The sequence below is a fragment of the Haliotis rubra genome, unplaced genomic scaffold (assembly GCF_003918875.1).
Source record: "Haliotis rubra isolate DU_JTF1 unplaced genomic scaffold, ASM391887v1 Scf337, whole genome shotgun sequence".
Classification (NCBI taxonomy): domain Eukaryota; kingdom Metazoa; phylum Mollusca; class Gastropoda; order Lepetellida; family Haliotidae; genus Haliotis; species Haliotis rubra.
The window spans coordinates 262,108-285,038 of NW_025767010.1; the positions used below are offsets into that span (position 1 = coordinate 262,108).

The following is a 22,931-nucleotide window of genomic DNA, read 5'->3' on the forward strand; positions in this document are numbered from 1 at the left end:
CTTCATTCCATCAGCTTATGATCCACTCCTCCACCAAGCCCAATCTATTGTATAAACATCGCATCTATTGTTCAAACATCTCATTGTAACTACATCTCTGGCTTCCATTCACTATCCTTTGTGTACTCACTGGCTTCTTCAGCTTACTGCTTAGCCAATCATGGCAATTATGTTGTTTCCTTTGTCTATTATGTTGTTTCATTGTTATATACAGTATATATATGCAGCTCCTACACTTCATGTATCACTCTTGCTTGACAACGGTACAAGAATCTGTATCGAAACGTCGCACTCACGAAATAAAGAAGTTGTTATCCATAAAACTTGTTCTATATTGTATTTATTATTAATTATATAATGTGGCAAACAATCATTTTCTAGTTTTCTCTAACTCGGCGTTCAGTTTATTTCCAGCATACAACAGGAGAAAAGGGGACCAAATCATCGAATTATACGTCATCAAATTTGCTAAAATAAAGATGCTTACATGCTTAATATAAGTTCTATATTCAATCAATGTGGTCGTTCAGATCCATGTTTTATGTGTAATGATTTCGAGACAATAACGATCTGACACGAAATATCAACGCATATGCCGGTTTTGAAAATGGGGTCTGTGTTATTGTTTACATTACGCCCATGTATAACGATTTTCGTGTCTCGAAACTGCAGAAATAACGTTTTCGTAGATGTACGGAAACTATCGATGTTTACCGAAGAGAGGCCAGTGCTAATGCGAGGGTCAGTGGTCAAATATGAAATGACAAATTGAATACGATGAACAGAAAGGTAAAAGAATGACCCACAAGCTCAACACATGTTTTGGGTGAAAAACGCAAGGTTTGATTGAACCGCACGTTAAAATATTCGGGCTGTCCGGTTTTCGATCAGGTTTTTAGCATCGCGGGTGTCACCCCTTGTTAATTTTATGTAACGAGTGTAGCAGTATACTTTTCTAAAATATTAATTTCTTCACCGATTTCGTTCAAATATGAAATATATGTTAATCATAACATATAAAATACAATATAAAATTATTGTCCAAACTGATTCGAACCCCTGTGCGCTGCTGTGTAGAGAGAAACTTCAGATGATAGGTTGTAGTCACAGATCGTGGTGCAAAGTCTGTTACCACAATACCGTTCGCTAGATGCCACAAAAGTAATGGACGTCTTAGGCCTGCATATCTTTCTTTCCACAATAAGCTGACTCAAGGTAACACGACTGAACAGTCTAAGTAAACCTTGGCTCAGTATTATTCGTTACACTGCTATACTGAGTCTAACAAAACCTTGTGGAAGGTCGCGTCAGGTAACCTTTTCAATTGACCAATCAGACACAGCTTTATCAAATCGCGAAAGTTGACATTCGCATATACAATTAATAAAAATAATGAATATATTCTTCTTTATCATTTTACATTTTTGAAAGCACATTCATTGTTAAAAGTACATGGTTGAATTACTAGTAATCGGTTATGTGTTTCAAATGTATTAGAACTATTTATTATTACTTGTTTGAGTGGCATTTTAGAAGTTGAGACGTACAATATAGAACAAGTTTTATGGATAACAACTTCTTTATTTCGTGAGTGCGACGTTTCGATACAGATTCTTGTACCGAGTCAGCCGACTCCTGAAACAACAGGCAGGCATAGACACAACCTTCTCAGCGTCCTCCAGCCTCAACAACCTCCTCCATGCCAACGGAAGAAAACAACCCACCGTCAACAACAACAACCCGAAATGTGTTATTTACAAAATAAACTGTGATTGTGGACAATGCTACATAGGTGAAACATCCCGACCCATCAACACCCGAGTCAAAGAACATCGCACCTCTGTTGCTAATTCCGACACCAAGTCAGCTATCTCTGACCACATCAAAGCTAACCCCAATCATCAAATAGAGTGGCCCGACATCACCATTCTCGCCAACAACCAAACGGACTTTAATAAACGCAAGCTCACAGAAGCCATTCACATCAAACGCCACAAGCCCACCATCAACCGTGACCAAGGATACTTCATTCCATCAGCTTATGATCCACTCCTCCACCAAGCCCAATCTATTGTATAAACATCGCATCTATTGTTCAAACATCTCATTGTAACTACATCTCTGGCTTCCATTCACTATCCTTTGTGTACTCACTGGCTTCTTCAGCTTACTGCTTAGCCAATCATGGCAATTATGTTGTTTCCTTTGTCTATTATGTTGTTTCATTGTTATATACAGTATATATATGCAGCTCCTACACTTCATGTATCACTCTTGCTTGACAACGGTACAAGAATCTGTATCGAAACGTCGCACTCACGAAATAAAGAAGTTGTTATCCATAAAACTTGTTCTATATTGTATTTATTATTAATTATATAATGTGGCAAACAATCATTTTCTAGTTTCTCTAACTCGGCGTTCAGTTTATTTCCAGCATACAACAGGAGAAAAGGGGACCAAATCATCGAATTATACGTCATCAAATTTGCTAAAATAAAGATGCTTACATGCTTAATATAAGTTCTATATTCAATCAATGTGGTCGTTCAGATCCATGTTTTATGTGTACGATTTCGAGACAATAACGATCTGACACGAAATATCAACGCATATGCCGGTTTTGAAAATGGGGTCTGTGTTATTGTTTACATTACGCCCATGTATAACGATTTTCGTGTCTCGAAACTGCAGAAATAACGTTTTCGTAGATGTACGGAAACTATCGATGTTTACCGAAGAGAGGCCAGTGCTAATGCGAGGGTCAGTGGTCAAATATGAAATGACAAATTGAATACGATGAACAGAAAGGTAAAAGAATGACCCACAAGCTCAACACATGTTTTGGGTGAAAAACGCAAGGTTTGATTGAACCGCACGTTAAAATATTCGGGCTGTCCGGTTTTCGATCAGGTTTTTAGCATCGCGGGTGTCACCCCTTGTTAATTTTATGTAACGAGTGTAGCAGTATACTTTTCTAAAATATTAATTTCTTCACCGATTTCGTTCAAATATGAAATATATGTTAATCATAACATATAAAATACAATATAAAATTATTGTCCAAACTGATTCGAACCCCCTGTGCGCTGGTGTGTAGAGAGAAACTTCAGATGATAGGTTGTAGTCACAGATCGTGGTGCAAAGTCTGTTACCACAATACCGTTCGCTAGATGCCACAAAAGTAATGGACGTCTTAGGCCTGCATATCTTTCTTTCCACAATAAGCTGACTCAAGGTAACACGACTGAACAGTCTAAGTAAACCTTGGCTCAGTATTATTCGTTACACTGCTATACTGAGTCTAACAAAACCTTGTGGAAGGTCGCGTCAGGTAACCTTTTCAATTGACCAATCAGAACACAGCTTATCAAATCGCGAAAGTTGACATTCGCATATACAATTAATAAAAAATAATGAATATATTCTTCTTTAGCATTTTACATTTTTGAAAGCACATTCATTGTTAAAAGTACATGGTTGAATTACTAGTAATCGGTTATGTGTTTCAAATGTATTAGAACTATTTATTATTACTTGTTTGAGTGGCATTTTAGAAGTTGAGACGTACAATATAGAACAAGTTTTATGGATAACAACTTCTTTATTTCGTGAGTGCGACGTTTCGATACAGATTCTTGTACCGAGTCAGCCGACTCCTGAAACAACAGGCAGGCATAGACACAACCTTCTCAGCGTCCTCCAGCCTCAACAACCTCCCTCCATGCCAACGGAAGAAAAACAACCCACCGTCAACAACAACAACCCGAAATGTGTTATTTACAAAATAAACTGTGATTGTGGACAATGCTACATAGGTGAAACATCCCGACCCATCAACACCCGAGTCAAAGAACATCGCACCTCTGTTGCTAATTCCGACACCAAGTCAGCTATCTCTGACCACATCAAAGCTAACCCCAATCATCAAATAGAGTGGCCCGACATCACCATTCTCGCCAACAACCAAACGGACTTTAATAAACGCAAGCTCACAGAAGCCATTCACATCAAACGCCACAAGCCCACCATCAACCGTGACCAAGGATACTTCATTCCATCAGCTTATGATCCACTCCTCCACCAAGCCCAATCTATTGTATAAACATCGCATCTATTGTTCAAACATCTCATTGTAACTACATCTCTGGCTTCCATTCACTATCCTTTGTGTACTCACTCGGCTTCTTCAGCTTACTGTTTAGCCAATCATGGCAATTATGTTGTTTCCTTTGTCTATTATGTTGTTTCATTGTTATATACAGTATATATATGCAGCTCCTACACTTCATGTATCACTCTTGCTTGACAACGGTACAAGAATCTGTATCGAAACGTCGCACTCACGAAATAAAGAAGTTGTTATCCATAAACTTGTTCTATATTGTATTTATTATTAATTATATAATGTGGCAAACAATCATTTTCTAGTTTCTCTAACTCGGCGTTCAGTTTATTTCCAGCATACAACAGGAGAAAAGGGGACCAAATCATCGAATTATACGTCATCAAATTTGCTAAAATAAAGATGCTTACATGCTTAATATAAGTTCTATATTCAATCAATGTGGTCGTTCAGATCCATGTTTTATGTGTACGATTTCGAGACAATAACGATCTGACACGAAATATCAACGCATATGCCGGTTTTGAAAATGGGGTCTGTGTTATTGTTTACATTACGCCCATGTATAACGATTTTCGTGTCTCGAAACTGCAGAAATAACGTTTTCGTAGATGTACGGAAACTATCGATGTTTACCGAAGAGAGGCCAGTGCTAATGCGAGGGTCAGTGGTCAAATATGAAATGACAAATTGAATACGATGAACAGAAAGGTAAAAGAATGACCCACAAGCTCAACACATGTTTTGGGTGAAAACGCAAGGTTTGATTGAACCGCACGTTAAAATATTCGGGCTGTCCGGTTTTCGATCAGGTTTTAGCATCGCGGGTGTCACCCCTTGTTTATTTTATGTAACGAGTGTAGCAGTATACTTTTCTAAAATATTAATTTCTTCACCGATTTCGTTCAAATATGAAATATATGTTAATCATAACATATAAAATACAATATAAAATTATTGTCCAAACTGATTCGAACCCCTGTGCGCTGCTGTGTAGAGAGAAACTTCAGATGATAGGTTGTAGTCACAGATCGTGGTGCAAAGTCTGTTACCACAATACCGTTCGCTAGATGCCACAAAAGTAATGGACGTCTTAGGCCTGCATATCTTTCTTTCCACAATAAGCTGACTCAAGGTAACACGACTGAACAGTCTAAGTAAAACCTTGGCTCAGTATTATTCGTTACACTGCTATACTGAGTCTAACAAAACCTTGTGGAAGGTCGCGTCAGGTAACCTTTTCAATTGACCAATCAGAACACAGCTTATCAAATCGCGAAAGTTGACATTCGCATATACAATTAATAAAAATAATGAATATATTCTTCTTTAGCATTTTTACATTTTTGAAAGCACATTCATTGTTAAAAGTACATGGTTGAATTACTAGTAATCGGTTATGTGTTTCAAATGTATTAGAACTATTTTTATTATTACTTGTTTGAGTGGCATTTTAGAAGTTGAGACGTACAATATAGAACAAGTTTTATGGATAACAACTTCTTTATTTCGTGAGTGCGACGTTTCGATACAGATTCTTGTACCGAGTCAGCCGACTCCTGAGGAAACAACAGGCAGGCATAGACACAACCTTCTCAGCGTCCTCCAGCCTCAACAACCTCCCTCCATGCCAACGGAAGAAAACAACCCACCGTCAACAACAACAACCCGAAATGTGTTATTTACAAAATAAACTGTGATTGTGGACAATGCTACATAGGTGAAACATCCCGACCCATCAACACCCGAGTCAAAGAACATCGCACCTCTGTTGCTAATTCCGACACCAAGTCAGCTATCTCTGACCACATCAAAGCTAACCCCAATCATCAAATAGAGTGGTCCGACATCACCATTCTCGCCAACAACCAAACGGACTTCACTAAACGCAAGCTCACAGAAGCCATTCACATCAAACGCCACAAGCCCACCATCAACCGTGACCAAGGATACTTCATTCCATCAGCTTATGATCCACTCCTCCACCAAGCCCAATCTATTGTATAAACATCGCATCTATTGTTCAAACATCTCATTGTAACTACATCTCTGGCTTCCATTCACTATCCTTTGTGTACTCACTGGCTTCTTCAGCTTACTGCTTAGCCAATCATGGCAATTATGTTGTTTCCTTTGTCTATTATGTTGTTTCATTGTTATATACAGTATATATATGCAGCTCCTACACTTCATGTATCACTCTTGCTTGACAACGGTACAAGAATCTGTATCGAAACGTCGCACTCACGAAATAAAGAAGTTGTTATCCATAAAACTTGTTCTATATTGTATTTATTATTAATTATATAATGTGGCAAACAATCATTTTCTAGTTTCTCTAACTCGGCGTTCAGTTTATTTCCAGCATACAACAGGAGAAAAGGGGACCAAATCATCGAATTATACGTCATCAAATTTGCTAAAATAAAGATGCTTACATGCTTAATATAAGTTCTATATTCAATCAATGTGGTCGTTCAGATCCATGTTTTATGTGTACGATTTCGAGACAATAACGATCTGACACGAAATATCAACGCATATGCCGGTTTTGAAAATGGGGTCTGTGTTATTGTTTACATTACGCCCATGTATAACGATTTTCGTGTCTCGAAACTGCAGAAATAACGTTTTCGTACAAAACTAAAAGATGTACGGAAACTATCGATGTTTACCGAAGAGAGGCCAGTGCTAATGCGAGGGTCAGTGGTCAAATATGAAATGACAAATTGAATACGATGAACAGAAAGGTAAAAGAATGACCCACAAGCTCAACACATGTTTTGGGTGAAAAACGCAAGGTTTGATTGAACCGCACGTTAAAATATTCGGGCTGTCCGGTTTTCGATCAGGTTTTTAGCATCGCGGGTGTCACCCCTTGTTTATTTTATGTAACGAGTGTAGCAGTATACTTTTCTAAAATATTAATTTCTTCACCGATTTCGTTCAAATATGAAATATATGTTAATCATAACATATAAAATACAATATAAAAATTATTGTCCAAACTGATTCGAACCCTGTGCGCTGGTGTGTAGAGAGAAACTTCAGATGATAGGTTGTAGTCACAGATCGTGGTGCAAAGTCTGTTACCACAATACCGTTCGCTAGATGCCACAAAAGTAATGGACGTCTTAGGCCTGCATATCTTTCTTTCCACAATAAGCTGACTCAAGGTAACACGACTGAACAGTCTAAGTAAACCTTGGCTCAGTATTATTCGTTACACTGCTATACTGAGTCTAACAAAACCTTGTGGAAGGTCGCGTCAGGTAACCTTTTCAATTGATCAATCAGAACACAGCTTATCAAATCGCGAAAGTTGACATTCGCATATACAATTAATAAAAATAATGAGTATATTCTTCTTTAGCATTTTTACATTTTTGAAAGCACATTCATTGTTAAAAGTACATGGTTGAATTACTAGTAATCGGTTATGTGTTTCAAATGTATTAGAACTATTTATTATTAATTATATAATGTGGCAAACAATCATTTTCTAGTTTCTCTAACTCGGCGTTCAGTTTATTTCCAGCATACAACAGGAGAAAAGGGGACCAAATCATCGAATTATACGTCATCAAATTTGCTAAAATAAAGATGCTTACATGCTTAATATAAGTTCTATATTCAATCAATGTGGTCGTTCAGATCCATGTTTTATGTGTACGATTTCGAGACAATAACGATCTGACACGAAATATCAACGCATATGCCGGTTTTGGAAAATGGGGTCTGTGTTATTGTTTACATTACGCCCATGTATAACGATTTTCGTGTCTCGAAACTGCAGAAATAACGTTTTCGTACAAAACTAAAAGATGTACGGAAACTATCGATGTTTACCGAAGAGAGGCCAGTGCTAATGCGAGGGTCAGTGGTCAAATATGAAATGACAAATTGAATACGATGAACAGAAAGGTAAAAGAATGACCCACAAGCTCAACACATGTTTTGGGTGAAAAACGCAAGGTTTGATTGAACCGCACGTTAAAATATTCGGGCTGTCCGGTTTTCGATCAGGTTTTAGCATCGCGGGTGTCACCCTTGTTTATTTTATGTAACGAGTGTAGCAGTATACTTTTTCTAAAATATTAATTTCTTCACCGATTTCGTTCAAATATGAAATATATGTTAATCATAACATATAAAATACAATATAAAATTATTGTCCAAACTGATTCGAACCCCTGTGCGCTGGTGTGTAGAGAGAAACTTCAGATGATAGGTTGTAGTCACAGATCGTGGTGCAAAGTCTGTTACCACAATACCGTTCGCTAGATGCCACAAAGTAATGGACGTCTTAGGCCTGCATATCTTTCTTTCCACAATAAGCTGACTCAAGGTAACACGACTGAACAGTCTAAGTAAACCTTGGCTCAGTATTATTCGTTACACTGCTATACTGAGTCTAACAAAACCTTGTGGAAGGTCGCGTCAGGTAACCTTTTCAATTGATCAATCAGAACACAGCTTATCAAATCGCGAAAGTTGACATTCGCATATACAATTAATAAAAATAATGAGTATATTCTTTCTTTAGCATTTTTACATTTTTTGAAAGCACATTCATTGTTAAAAGTACATGGTTGAATTACTAGTAATCGGTTATGTGTTTCAAATGTATTAGAACTATTTATTATTAATTATATAATGTGGCAAACAATCATTTTCTAGTTTCTCTAACTCGGCGTTCAGTTTATTTCCAGCATACAACAGGAGAAAAGGGGACCAAATCATCGAATTATCGTCATCAAATTTGCTAAAATAAAGATGCTTACATGCTTAATATATAAGTTCTATATTCAATCAATGTGGTCGTTCAGATCCATGTTTTATGTGTACGATTTCGAGACAATAACGATCTGACACGAAATATCAACGCATATGCCGGTTTTGAAAATGGGGTCTGTGTTATTGTTTACATTACGCCCATGTATAACGATTTTCGTGTCTCTCGAAACTGCAGAAATAACGTTTTCGTACAAAACTAAAAGATGTACGGAAACTATCGATGTTTACCGAAGAGAGGCCAGTGCTAATGCGAGGGTCAGTGGTCAAATATGAAATGACAAATTGAATACGATGAACAGAAAGGTAAAAGAATGACCCACAAGCTCAACACATGTTTTGGGTGAAAAACGCAAGGTTTGATTGAACCGCACGTTAAAATATTCGGGCTGTCCGGTTTTCGATCAGGTTTTTAGCATCGCGGGTGTCACCCCTTGTTTATTTTATGTAACGAGTGTAGCAGTATACTTTTCTAAAATATTAATTTCTTCACCGATTTCGTTCAAATATGAAATATATGTTAATCATAACATATAAAATACAATATAAAATTATTGTCCAAACTGATTCGAACCCCTGTGCGCTGGTGTGTAGAGAGAAACTTCAGATGATAGGTTGTAGTCACAGATCGTGGTGCAAAGTCTGTTACCACAATACCGTTCGCTAGATGCCACAAAAGTAATGGACGTCTTAGGCCTGCATATCTTTCTTTCCACAATAAGCTGACTCAAGGTAACACGACTGAACAGTCTAAGTAAACCTTGGCTCAGTATTATTCGTTACACTGCTATACTGAGTCTAACAAAACCTTGTGGAAGGTCGCGTCAGGTAACCTTTTTCAATTGATCAATCAGAACACAGCTTATCAAATCGCGAAAGTTGACATTCGCATATACAATTAATAAAAAAAATAATGAGTATATTCTTCTTTAGCATTTTTACATTTTTGAAAGCACATTCATTGTTAAAAGTACATGGTTGAATTACTAGTAATCGGTTATGTGTTTCAAATGTATTAGATCTATTTATTATTAATTATATAATGTGGCAAACAATCATTTTCTAGTTTCTCTAACTCGGCGTTCAATTTATTTCCAGCATACAACAGGAGAAAAGGGGACCAAATCATCGAATTATACGTCATCAAATTTGCTAAAATAAAGATGCTTACATGCTTAATATAAGTTCTATATTCAATCAATGTGGTCGTTCAGATCCATGTTTTATGTGTACGATTTCGAGACAATAACGATCTGACACGAAATATCAACGCATATGCCGGTTTTGAAAATGGGGTCTGTGTTATTGTTTACATTACGCCCATGTATAACGATTTTCGTGTCTCGAAACTGCAGAAATAACGTTTTCGTAGATGTACGGAAACTATCGATGTTTACCGAAGAGAGGCCAGTGCTAATGCGAGGGTCAGTGGTCAAATATGAAATGACAAATTGAATACGATGAACAGAAAGGTAAAAGAATGACCCACAAGCTCAACACATGTTTTGGGTGAAAACGCAAGGTTTGATTGAACCGCACGTTAAAATATTCGGGCTGTCCGGTTTTCGATCAGGTTTTAGCATCGCGGGTGTCACCCTTGTTTATTTTATGTAACGAGTGTAGCAGTATACTTTTCTAAAATATTAATTTCTTCACCGATTTCGTTCAAATATGAAATATATGTTAATCATAACATATAAAATACAATATAAAATTATTGTCCAAACTGATTCGAACCCTGTGCGCTGGTGTGTAGAGAGAAACTTCAGATGATAGGTTGTAGTCACAGATCGTGGTGCAAAGTCTGTTACCACAATACCGTTCGCTAGATGCCACAAAAGTAATGGACGTCTTAGGCCTGCATATCTTTCTTTCCACAATAAGCTGACTCAAGGTAACACGACTGAACAGTCTAAGTAAACCTTGGCTCAGTATTATTCGTTACACTGCTATACTGAGTCTAACAAAACCTTGTGGAAGGTCGCGTCAGGTAACCTTTTCAATTGACCAATCAGAACACAGCTTATCAAATCGCGAAAGTTGACATTCGCATATACAATTAATAAAAATAATGAATATATTCTTCTTTAGCATTTTTACATTTTTGAAAGCACATTCATTGTTAAAAGTACATGGTTGAATTACTAGTAATCGGTTATGTGTTTCAAATGTATTAGAACTATTTATTATTAATTATATAATGTGGCAAACAATCATTTTCTAGTTTCTCTAACTCGGCGTTCAGTTTATTTCCAGCATACAACAGGAGAAAAGGGGACCAAATCATCGAATTATACGTCATCAAATTTGCTAAAATAAAGATGCTTACATGCTTAATATAAGTTCTATATTCAATCAATGTGGTCGTTCAGATCCATGTTTTATGTGTACGATTTCGAGACAATAACGATCTGACACGAAATATCAACGCATATGCCGGTTTTGAAAATGGGGTCTGTGTTATTGTTTACATTACGCCCATGTATAACGATTTTCGTGTCTCGAAATTGCAGAAATAACGTTTTCGTAGATGTACGGAAACTATCGATGTTTACCGAAGAGAGGCCAGTGCTAATGCGAGGGTCAGTGGTCAAATATGAAATGACAAATTGAATACGATGAACAGAAAGGTAAAAGAATGACCCACAAGCTCAACACATGTTTTGGGTGAAAAACGCAAGGTTTGATTGAACCGCACGTTAAAATATTCGGGCTGTCCGGTTTTCGATCAGGTTTTTAGCATCGCGGGTGTCACCCCTTGTTTATTTTATGTAACGAGTGTAGCAGCATACTTTTCTAAAATATTAATTTCTTCACCGATTTCGTTCAAATATGAAATATATGTTAATCATAACATATAAAAATACAATATAAAATTATTGTCCAAACTGATTCGAACCCCTGTGCGCTGGTGTGTAGAGAGAAACTTCAGATGATAGGTTGTAGTCACAGATCGTGGTGCAAAGTCTGTTACCACAATACCGTTCGCTAGATGCCACAAAAGTAATGGACGTCTTAGGCCTGCATATCTTTCTTTCCACAATAAGCTGACTCAAGGTAACACGACTGAACAGTCTAAGTAAACCTTGGCTCAGTATTATTCGTTACACTGCTATACTGAGTCTAACAAAACCTTGTGGAAGGTCGCGTCAGGTAACCTTTTCAATTGACCAATCAGAACACAGCTTATCAAATCGCGAAAGTTGACATTCGCATATACAATTAATAAAAATAATGAATATATTCTTCTTTATCATTTTTACATTTTGAAAGCACATTCATTGTTAAAAGTACATGGTTGAATTACTAGTAATCGGTTATGTGTTTCAAATGTATTAGATCTATTTATTATTAATTATATAATGTGGCAAACAATCATTTTCTAGTTTCTATAACTCGGCGTTCAGTTTATTTCCAGCATACAACAGGAGAAAAGGGCACCAAATCATCGAATTATACGTCATCAAATTTGCTAAAATAAAGATGCTTACATGCTTAATATAAGTTCTATATTCAATCAATGTGGTCGTTCAGATCCATGTTTTATGTGTACGATTTCGAGACAATAACGATCTGACACGAAATATCAACGCATATGCCGGTTTTGAAAATGGGGTCTGTGTTATTGTTTACATTACGCCCATGTATAACGATTTTCGTGTCTCGAAACTGCAGAAATAACGTTTTCGTAGATGTACGGAAACTATCGATGTTTACCGAAGAGAGGCCAGTGCTAATGCGAGGGTCAGTGGTCAAATATGAAATGACAAATTGAATACGATGAACAGAAAGGTAAAAGAATGACCCACAAGCTCAACACATGTTTTGGGTGAAAACGCAAGGTTTGATTGAACCGCACGTTAAAATATTCGGGCTGTCCGGTTTTCGATCAGGTTTTAGCATCGCGGGTGTCACCCTTGTTTATTTTATGTAACGAGTGTAGCAGTATACTTTTCTAAAATATTAATTTCTTCACCGATTTCGTTCAAATATGAAATATATGTTAATCATAACATATAAAATACAATATAAAATTATTGTCCAAACTGATTCGAACCCCTGTGCGCTGGTGTGTAGAGAGAAACTTCAGATGATAGGTTGTAGTCACAGATCGTGGTGCAAAGTCTGTTACCACAATACCGTTCGCTAGATGCCACAAAAGTAATGGACGTCTTAGGCCTGCATATCTTTCTTTCCACAATAAGCTGACTCAAGGTAACAGGACTGAACAGTCTAAGTAAACCTTGGCTCAGTATTATTCGTTACACTGCTATACTGAGTCTAACAAAACCTTGTGGAAGGTCGCGTCAGGTAACCTTTGAGCGACCTATGACCGTCCAATCAAACGCGAGACGACGGATACAATTAATAAAAATAATGAATATATTCTTCAATCAGAAAGCACATTCATTGTTAAAAGCATGGTTGAATTTAGTAATCGGTTATGTGCAAATGGACTTAATTATATAATGGCAAACAATCATTTTCTAGTTTCTTCCCGGCGTTCAGTTTATTTCCAGCATACAACAGGAGAAAAGGGGACCAAATCATCGAATTATACGTCATCATTTGCTAAAATAAAGATGACATGCATAAGTTCTATATTCAATCAATGTGGTCGTTCAGATCCATGACATTTTATGTGTACGATATTCGAGACAATAACGATCTGACACGAAATATCAACGCATATGCCGGTTTTGAAAATGGGGTCTGTGTTATTGTTTACATTACGCCCATGTATAACGATTTTCGTGTCTCGAAATTGCAGAAATAACGTTTTCGCGAATGTACGGAAACTATCGATGTTTACCGAAGAGAGGCCAGTGCTAATGCGAGGGTCAGTGGTCGATATGAAATGACAAATTGAATACGATGAACAGAAAGGTAAAAAGAATGACCCACAAGCTCAACACATGTTTTGGGTGAAAACGCAAGGTTTGATTGAACCGCACGTTGGTCATATTGAAAAAGGCTTCCGGTTTTCGATCAGGTTTTAGCATCGCGGGTGGTTTTGTATTTTATGTAACGAGTGTAGCAGTATACTTTTCTAAAAATTAATTTCTTCACCGATTTCGTTTATGAAATATATGTTAATCATAACATATAAAATACAATATAAAATTATTGTCCAAACTGATTCGAACCCCTGTGCCCTGGTGTGTAGAGAAAAACTTCAGATGATAGGTTGTAGTCACAGATCGTGGTGCAAAGTCTGTTACCACAATACCGTTCGCTAGATGCCACAAAAGTAATGGACGTCTTAGGCCTGCATATCTTTCTTTCCACAATAAAGAGATTATTGGGCAAGGTAACAGGACTCAGTATGGAATCCTGGAACTTTTGGGGACATTGTCACGTTGTCTGAGTCTGTCAAAACCTCATTGTCGCCCTCTCAAATACAAGCAAAATGGTCAAAATTAACCAAAGCGCGACAACGCGACATTTCGCCCATTTGTCGCATTGTCGCGATGTCGCGTGTCGCGTTTTGAATAATATTTTTCTATTATTCCTCCACAACGCGACATAGCGACAATTTTCAAGGTCAAAATATGTCGCGTTGTCGCATTGTCGCCCTATTTAAGATGTGTAAAAAAGGCCTAAAATTTACTAAAACGCGACATTCGACAATGCTACAAATGGGCGAACTGTCGCGTTGTCGCGAATTGGTTTATTTTGCCTCATTTTGCCTGTTTTTGAGAGGGCGACAACGCGACAATGTCCCCTCTCGGATTCCATAGGTCAGTGATAAAAAAAGTACACAAATGATTACTGAAAGGCAAAGGTGACACGGGGTTGTTGACGAAACGGAAAAGCCACTCACAAAATGTCAGGCTGCTATATAACTGGAATATTGCTGAGTGCGGCGTAAAACTAAACTCACTCACTCACAAAATGTCAGTGCAAAGTGTGAAAGTCAAAACAAACACATCCCTGTTGTGAGTGAGTGACTTTAGTTTTACGCCGCCTTTAGCAGTGTTCCACCAATATCACGACGGGAGACACCAGAAATGGGCTTCACACAATATACCCATGTGTGGAATCGAACCTTCAGTTACCCATGCTTGTCGTAAGAAGCGACTAACGGGATCGGATGGTCAGGCTCGCTGGCCTGGTTGACACATGTCATCGGTTCCCAATTGCACAGATTGATGCTCATGCTGTTGACCACTGGATTGTCTGGTCCAGACTCGATTATTTACAGACCGTTGCCATATAGCTGGAATATTGCTGAGTGCTGCGTAAAACAACTCACTCACTCACTGTTACAGGTGACGTGCACAGAAACAAATACAGTTCGTGATATATGAAATAAACATGTGATTGTTATACTTTGCCAGCCGCATATATATGTAGTATTAACCTATGATTATTAATAATAAGTGTAACTTTCCAAATTAAATTTTCAGGGAGATTTTAATGGACAATGTATTCTCTACGCGCACATCGATTGGAACTCGTTAACGTTCATGACATCCAACGTCGTCAACTGCCGGTTTGGAATCTACGTCAGCGTATGTTTCTGTGTACTCTATGCCCTTGGGATGATCTTCTACCATGTGTACCTCCTGACAAGAAATGATCCAAGCATTGGGTAAGTAAGCTTCGGCTTAAAAGCGACCATTCCTATTCTGGAAGGTGCTGGTGAGTGGTGAGGATCTGGTCTCAGAGCTCGGTGAATTTGTTCATAAATTTTCTAAGCAAAACAAATCATTTTTATGTCTACTGTAAGTATTGTAACCGACATTTTCTCTCTTTTCTTTCTCCACAGCTTGAGGCATTAATATTTTCTTCAAGCATTTTGGGGGACAGTGTATTTTTTTCTTCGAAAAGATAAATCCCATCCCAAAACCTACTACCCTCACCCCACAGCTAGCCCCGAATCAGAATATCAATTAAATAAAATGTCCTTAATTTGATTATCTCATAACTTCATTATGGGAGTTTATCTTTATTATACGTTTGAAGGCCAAAGGTAGACATACATAAAATGTACTCAAGAAAAGGGACAATTCCCCAAAACGTACAGCATTCATCTGGTGTTTTCCAAATAAGATATATTGATAGCACCCATCCATCCATCCCTCAATCTATTCAGCGGTCCAAGATGTAGATGATAACCCTCTGAGTGTTGTTTCAGATCAAAGATGTAGATGATAACCCTCTGAGTGTTGTTTCAGATCAAAGATGTAGATGTTAACCCTCTGAGTGTTGTTTCAGATCAAAGATGTAGATGATAACCCTCTGAGTGTTGTTTCAGATCAAAGATGTAGATGATAACTCCCTGAGTGTTGTTTCAGATCAAAGATGTAGATGATAAACCTCTGAGTGTTGTTTCAGATCAAAGATGTAGATGTTAACCCTCTGAGTGTTGTTTCAGATCAAAGATGTAGATGTTAACCCTCTGAGTGTTGTTTCAGATCAAAGATGTAGATGATAACCCTCTGAGTGTTGTTTCAGATCAAAGATGTAGATGATTAACCTCTGAGTGTTGTTTCAGATCAAAGATGTAGATGATAACCCTCTGAGTGTTGTTTCAGATCAAAGATGTAGATGATAACCTCTGAGTGTTGTTTCAGATCAAAGATGTAGATGATTAACCTCTGAGTGTTGTTTCAGATCAAAGATGTAGATGTTAACCCTCTGAGTGTTGTTTCAGATCAAAGATGTAGATGATAACCCTCTGAGTGTTGTTTCAGATCAAAGATGTAGATGATAACCCTCTGAGTGTTGTTTCAGATCAAAGATGTAGATGATAACCCTCTGAGTGTTGTTTCAGATCAAAGATGTAGATGATTAACCCTCTGAGTGTTGTTTCAGATCAAAGATGTAGATGTTAACCCTCTGAGTGTTGTTTCAGATCAAAGATGTAGATGATAACCCTCTGAGTGTTGTTTCAGATCAAAGATGTAGATGTTAACCCTCTGAGTGTTGTTTCAGATCAAAGATGTAGATGATAACCCTCTGAGTGTTGTTTCAGATCAAAGATGTAGATGATTAACCTCTGAGTGTTGTTTCAGATCAAAGATGTAGATGATAACCCTCTGAGTGTTGTTTCAGATCAAAGATGTAGATGTTAACCCTCTGAGTGTTGTTTCAGATCAAAGATGTAGATGTTAACCCTCTGAGTGTTGTTTCAGATCAAAGATGTAGATGATAACCCTCTGAGTGTTGTTTCAGATCAAAGATGTAGATGTTAACCCTCTGAGTGTTGTTTCAGATCAAAGATGTAGATGTTAAACCTCTGAGTGTTGTTTCAGATCAAAGATGTAGATGATAAACCTCTGAGTGTTGTTTCAGATCAAAGATGTAGATGATAACCCTCTGAGTGTTGTTTCAGATCAAAGATGTAGATGTTAAACCTCTGAGTGTTGTTTCAGATCAAAGATGTAGATGTTAACCCTCTGAGTGTTGTTTCAGATCAAAGATGTAGATGTTAACCCTCTGAGTGTTGTTTCAGATCAAAGATGTAGATGATAACCCTCTGAGTGTTGTTTCAGATCAAAGATGTAGATGATAACCCTCTGAGTGTTGTTTCAGATTGAACATGTAGATGATAACCCTCTGAGTGTTGTTTCAGATCAAAGATGTAGATGATTAACCTCTGAGTGTTGTTTCAGATCAAAGATGTAGATGATTAACCTCTGAGTGTTGTTTCAGATCAAAGATGTAGATGTTAACCCTCTGAGTCTTGTTTCAGATTGAACATGTAGATGATAACCCTCTGAGTGTTGTTTCAGATCAAAGATGTAGATGATTAACCTCTGAGTGTTGTTTCAGATCAAAGATGTAGATGATAACCCTCTGAGTGTTGTTTCAGATCAAAGATGTAGATGATAAACCTCTGAGTGTTGTTTCAGATCAAAGATGTAGATGTTAACCCTCTGAGTGTTGTTTCAGATCAAAGATGTAGATGATAACCCTCTGAGTGTTGTTTCAGATCAAAGATGTAGATGTTAACCCTCTGAGTGTTGTTTCAGATCAAAGATGTAGATGATAACCCTCTGAGTGTTGTTTCAGATCAAAGATGTAGATGATTAACCTCTGAGTGTTGTTTCAGATCAAAGATGTAGATGATAACCCTCTGAGTGTTGTTTCAGATCAAAGATGTAGATGATAACCCTCTGAGTGTTGTTTCAGATCAAAGATGTAGATGATTAACCTCTGAGTGTTGTTTCAGATCAAAGATGTAGATGATTAACCTCTGAGTGTTGTTTCAGATCAAAGATGTAGATGTTAACCCTCTGAGTGTTGTTTCAGATTGAACATGTAGATGATAACCCTCTGAGTGTTGTTTCAGATCAAAGATGTAGATGATTAACCTCTGAGTGTTGTTTCAGATCAAAGATGTAGATGATAACCCTCTGAGTGTTGTTTAAACCTCTGATCAAAGATGTAGATGATTAACCCTCTGAGTGTTGTTTCAGATCAAAGATGTAGATGTTAAACCTCTGAGTGTTGTTTCAGATCAAAGATGTAGATGATAACCCTCTGAGTGTTGTTTCAGATCAAAGATGTAGATGTTAACCCTCTGAGTCTTGTTTCAGATGGAACATGTAGATGATAACCCTCTGAGTGTTGTTTCAGATCAAAGATGTAGATGATTAACCCTCTGAGTGTTGTTTCAGATCAAAGATGTAGATGATAACCCTCTGAGTGTTGTTTCAGATCAAAGATGTAGATGTTAACCCTCTGAGTGTTGTTTCAGATCAAAGATGTAGATGTTAAACCTCTGAGTGTTGTTTCAGATCAAAGATGTAGATGTTAAACCTCTGAGTGTTGTTTCAGATCAAAGATGTAGATGATAACCCTCTGAGTGTTGTTTCAGATCAAAGATGTAGATGATAAACCTCTGAGTGTTGTTTCAGATCAAAGATGTAGATGATAACCCTCTGAGTGTTGTTTCAGATCAAAGATGTAGATGATTAACCCTCTGAGTGTTGTTTCAGATCAAAGATGTAGATGTTAACCCTCTGAGTGTTGTTTCAGATCAAAGATGTAGATGTTAACCCTCTGAGTGTTGTTTCAGATCAAAGATGTAGATGTTAACCCTCTGAGTGTTGTTTCAGATCAAAGATGTAGATGATTAACCCTCTGAGTGTTGTTTCAGATCAAAGATGTAGATGTTAACCCTCTGAGTGTTGTTTCAGATCAAAGATGTAGATGTTAACCTTTGAGTGTTGTTTCAGATCAAAGATGTAGATGATAACCCTCTGAGTGTTGTTTCAGATCAAAGATGTAGATGTTAAACCTCTGAGTGTTGTTTCAGATCAAAGATGTAGATGATAAACCCTGAGTGTTGTTTCAGATCAAAGAGATGATAGATGTTAAACCTCTGAGTGTTGTTTCAGATCAAAGATGTAGATGTTAACCCTCTGAGTGTTGTTTCAGATCAAAGATGTAGATGATAACCCTCTGAGTGTTGTTTCAGATCAAAGATGTAGATGTTAACCCTCTGAGTGTTGTTTCAGATCAAAGATGTAGATGATAACCCTCTGAGTGTTGTTTCAGATCAAAGATGTAGATGATTAACCTCTGAGTGTTGTTTCAGATCAAAGATGTAGATGATAACCCTCTGAGTGTTGTTTCAGATCAAAGATGTAGATGTTAAACCTCTGAGTGTTGTTTCAGATCAAAGATGTAGATGTTAAACCTCTGAGTGTTGTTTCAGATCAAAGATGTAGATGATAACCCTCTGAGTGTTGTTTCAGATCAAAGATGTAGATGTTAACCCTCTGAGTGTTGTTTCAGATCAAAGATGTAGATGTTAAACCTCTGAGTGTTGTTTCAGATCAAAGATGTAGATGATAAACCTCTGAGTGTTGTTTCAGATCAAAGATGTAGATGATAACCCTCTGAGTGTTGTTTCAGATCAAAGATGTAGATGATAAACCTCTGAGTGTTGTTTCAGATCAAAGATGTAGATGATAACCCTCTGAGTGTTGTTTCAGATCAAAGATGTAGATGTTAACCCTCTGAGTGTTGTTTCAGATCAAAGATGTAGATGATTAACCTCTGAGTGTTGTTTCAGATCAAAGATGTAGATGTTAACCCTTTGAGTGTTGTTTCAGATCAAAGATGTAGATGTTAACCCTCTGAGTGTTGTTTCAGATCAAAGATGTAGATGATAAACCTCTGAGTGTTGTTTCAGATCAAAGATGTAGATGTTAACCCTCTGAGTGTTGTTTCAGATCAAAGATGTAGATGTTAACGCTTTGAGTGTTGTTTCAGATCAAAGATGTAGATGTTAACCCTCTGAGTGTTGTTTCAGATCAAAGATGTAGATGTTAAACCTCTGAGTGTTGTTTCAGATCAAAGATGTAGATGTTAACCCTCTGAGTGTTGTTTCAGATCAAAGATGTGGATGATAAACCTCTGAGTGTTGTTTCAGATCAATGATGTGGATGATAAACCTCTGAGTGTTGTTTCAGATCAAAGATGTAGATGTTAACCCTTTGAGTGTTGTTTCAGATCAAAGATGTGGATGTTAAACCCTTTGAGTGTTGTTTCAGATCAAAGATGTAGATGATAACCCTCTGAGTGTTGTTTCAGGTCAAAGATGTAGATGATAACCCTCTGAGTGTTGTTTCAGATCAAAGATGTAGATGATAAACCTCTGAGTGTTGTTTCAGATCAAAGATGTAGATGATAACCCTCTGAGTGTTGTTTCAGATCAAAGATGTAGATGTTAACCCTCTGAGTGTTGTTTCAGATCAAAGATGTAGATGATAACCCTCTGAGTGTTGTTTCAGATCAAAGATGTAGATGATAACCCTCTGAGTGTTGTTTCAGATCAAAGATGTAGATGATAAACCTCTGAGTGTTGTTTCAGATCAAAGATGTAGATGTTAACCCTCTGAGTCTTGTTTCAGATTCAAAGATGTAGATGTTAACCCTCTGAGTGTTGTTTCAGATCAAAGATGTAGATGATTAACCTCTGAGTGTTGTTTCAGATCAAAGATGTACATGATAACCCTCCGAGTGTTGTTTCAGATCAAAGATGTAGATTTTAACCCTCTGAGAGTTGTTTCAGATCCAAGATGTAGATGATTAACCTCTGAGTGTTGTTTCAGATCAAAGATGTAGATGATAACCCTCTGAGTGTTGTTTCAGATCAAAGATGTAGATGATAACCCTCTGAGTGTTGTTTCAGATCAAAGATGTGGATGATAAACCTCTGAGTGTTGTTTCAGATCAAAGATGTAGATGTTAACCCTCTGAGTCTTGTTTCAGATTGAACATGTAGATGTTAACCCTCTGAGTGTTGTTTCAGATCAAAGATGTAGATGATTAACCTCTGAGTGTTGTTTCAGATCAAAGATGTAGATGATAACCCTCCGAGTGTTGTTTCAGATCAAAGATGTAGATTTTAAACCTCTGAGTGTTGTTTCAGATCAAAGATGTAGATGTTAAACCTCTGAGTGTTGTTTCAGATCAAAGATGTAGATGATAACCCTCTGAGTGTTGTTTCAGATCAAAGATGTAGATGTTAACCCTCTGAGTGTTGTTTCAGATCAAAGATGTAGATGATAAACCTCTGAGTGTTGTTTCAGATCAAAGATGTAGATGTTAACCCTCTGAGTCTTGTTTCAGATCAAAGATGTGGATGATAAACCTCTGAGTGTTGTTTCAGATCAAAGATGTAGATGATAACCCTCTGAGTGTTGTTTCAGATCAAAGATGTAGATGTTAACCCTCTGAGTGTTGTTTCAGATCAAAGATGTAGATGATTAACCTCTGAGTGTTGTTTCAGATCAAAGATGTAGATGTTAACCCTCTGAGTGTTGTTTCAGATCAAAGATGTAGATGTTAAACCTCTGAGTGTTGTTTCAGATCAAAGATGTAGATGTTAACCCTCTGAGTGTTGTTTCAGATCAAAGATGTGGATGATAAACCTCTGAGTGTTGTTTCAGATCAAAGATGTGGATGATAAACCTCTGAGTGTTGTTTCAGATCAAAGATGTAGATGTTAACCCTTTGAGTGTTGTTTCAGATCAAAGATGTCGATGTTAACCCTTTGAGTGTTGTTTCAGATCAAAGATGTAGATGATAACCCTCTGAGTGTTGTTTCAGATCAAAGATGTAGATGATAACCCTCTGAGTGTTGTTTCAGATCAAAGATGTAGATGATAACCCTCTGAGTGTTGTTTCAGATCAAAGATGTAGATGATAACCCTCTGAGTGTTGTTTCAGATCAAAGATGTGGATGATAAACCTCTGAGTGTTGTTTCAGATCAAAGATGTAGATGTTAACCCTCTGAGTCTTGTTTCAGATTGAACATGTAGATATTAACCCTCTGAGTGTTGTTTCAGATCAAAGATGTAGATGATTAACCTCTGAGTGTTGTTTCAGATCAAAGATGTAGATGATAACCCTCCGAGTGTTGTTTCAGATCAAAGATGTAGATTTTAAACCTCTGAGTGTTGTTTCAGATCAAAGATGTAGATGTTAAACCTCTGAGTGTTGTTTCAGATCAAAGATGTAGATGATAACCCTCTGAGTGTTGTTTCAGATCAAAGATGTAGATGTTAACCCTCTGAGTGTTGTTTCAGATCAAAGATGTGGATGATAAACCTCTGAGTGTTGTTTCAGATCAAAGATGTAGATGTTAACCCTCTGAGTCTTGTCTCAGATCAAAGATATGGATGATAAACCTCTGAGTGTTGTTTCAGATCAAAGATGTAGATGATAACCCTCTGAGTGTTGTTTCAGATCAAAGATGTAGATGTTAACCCTCTGAGTGTTGTTTCAGATCAAAGATGTAGATGATTAACCTCTGAGTGTTGTTTCAGATCAAAGATGTAGATGTTAACCCTCTGAGTGTTGTTTCAGATCAAAGATGTAGATGTTAAACCTCTGAGTGTTGTTTCAGATCAAAGATGTAGATGTTAACCCTCTGAGTGTTGTTGCAGATCAAAGATGTGGATGATAAACCTCTGAGTGTTGTTTCAGATCAATGATGTGGATGATAAACCTCTGATTGTTGTTTCAGATCAAAGATGTAGATGT

The 22,931-nt window shown here is 37.3% G+C and overlaps 1 protein-coding gene across 1 annotated transcript in view; it reads left to right on the plus strand.

The window, feature by feature from the left end:
• Window positions 1-22,931, plus strand: part of LOC124284430 (transmembrane protein 179-like) — a 75,227-nt gene that overhangs the window by 17,927 nt on the left and 34,369 nt on the right. Inside the window, exon 2 of the mRNA XM_046720510.1 lies at window positions 15,331-15,515. Within this exon, the coding sequence (XP_046576466.1) occupies window positions 15,331-15,515 (185 nt within the window). The remainder of the gene's footprint in view (window positions 1-15,330; window positions 15,516-22,931) is intronic.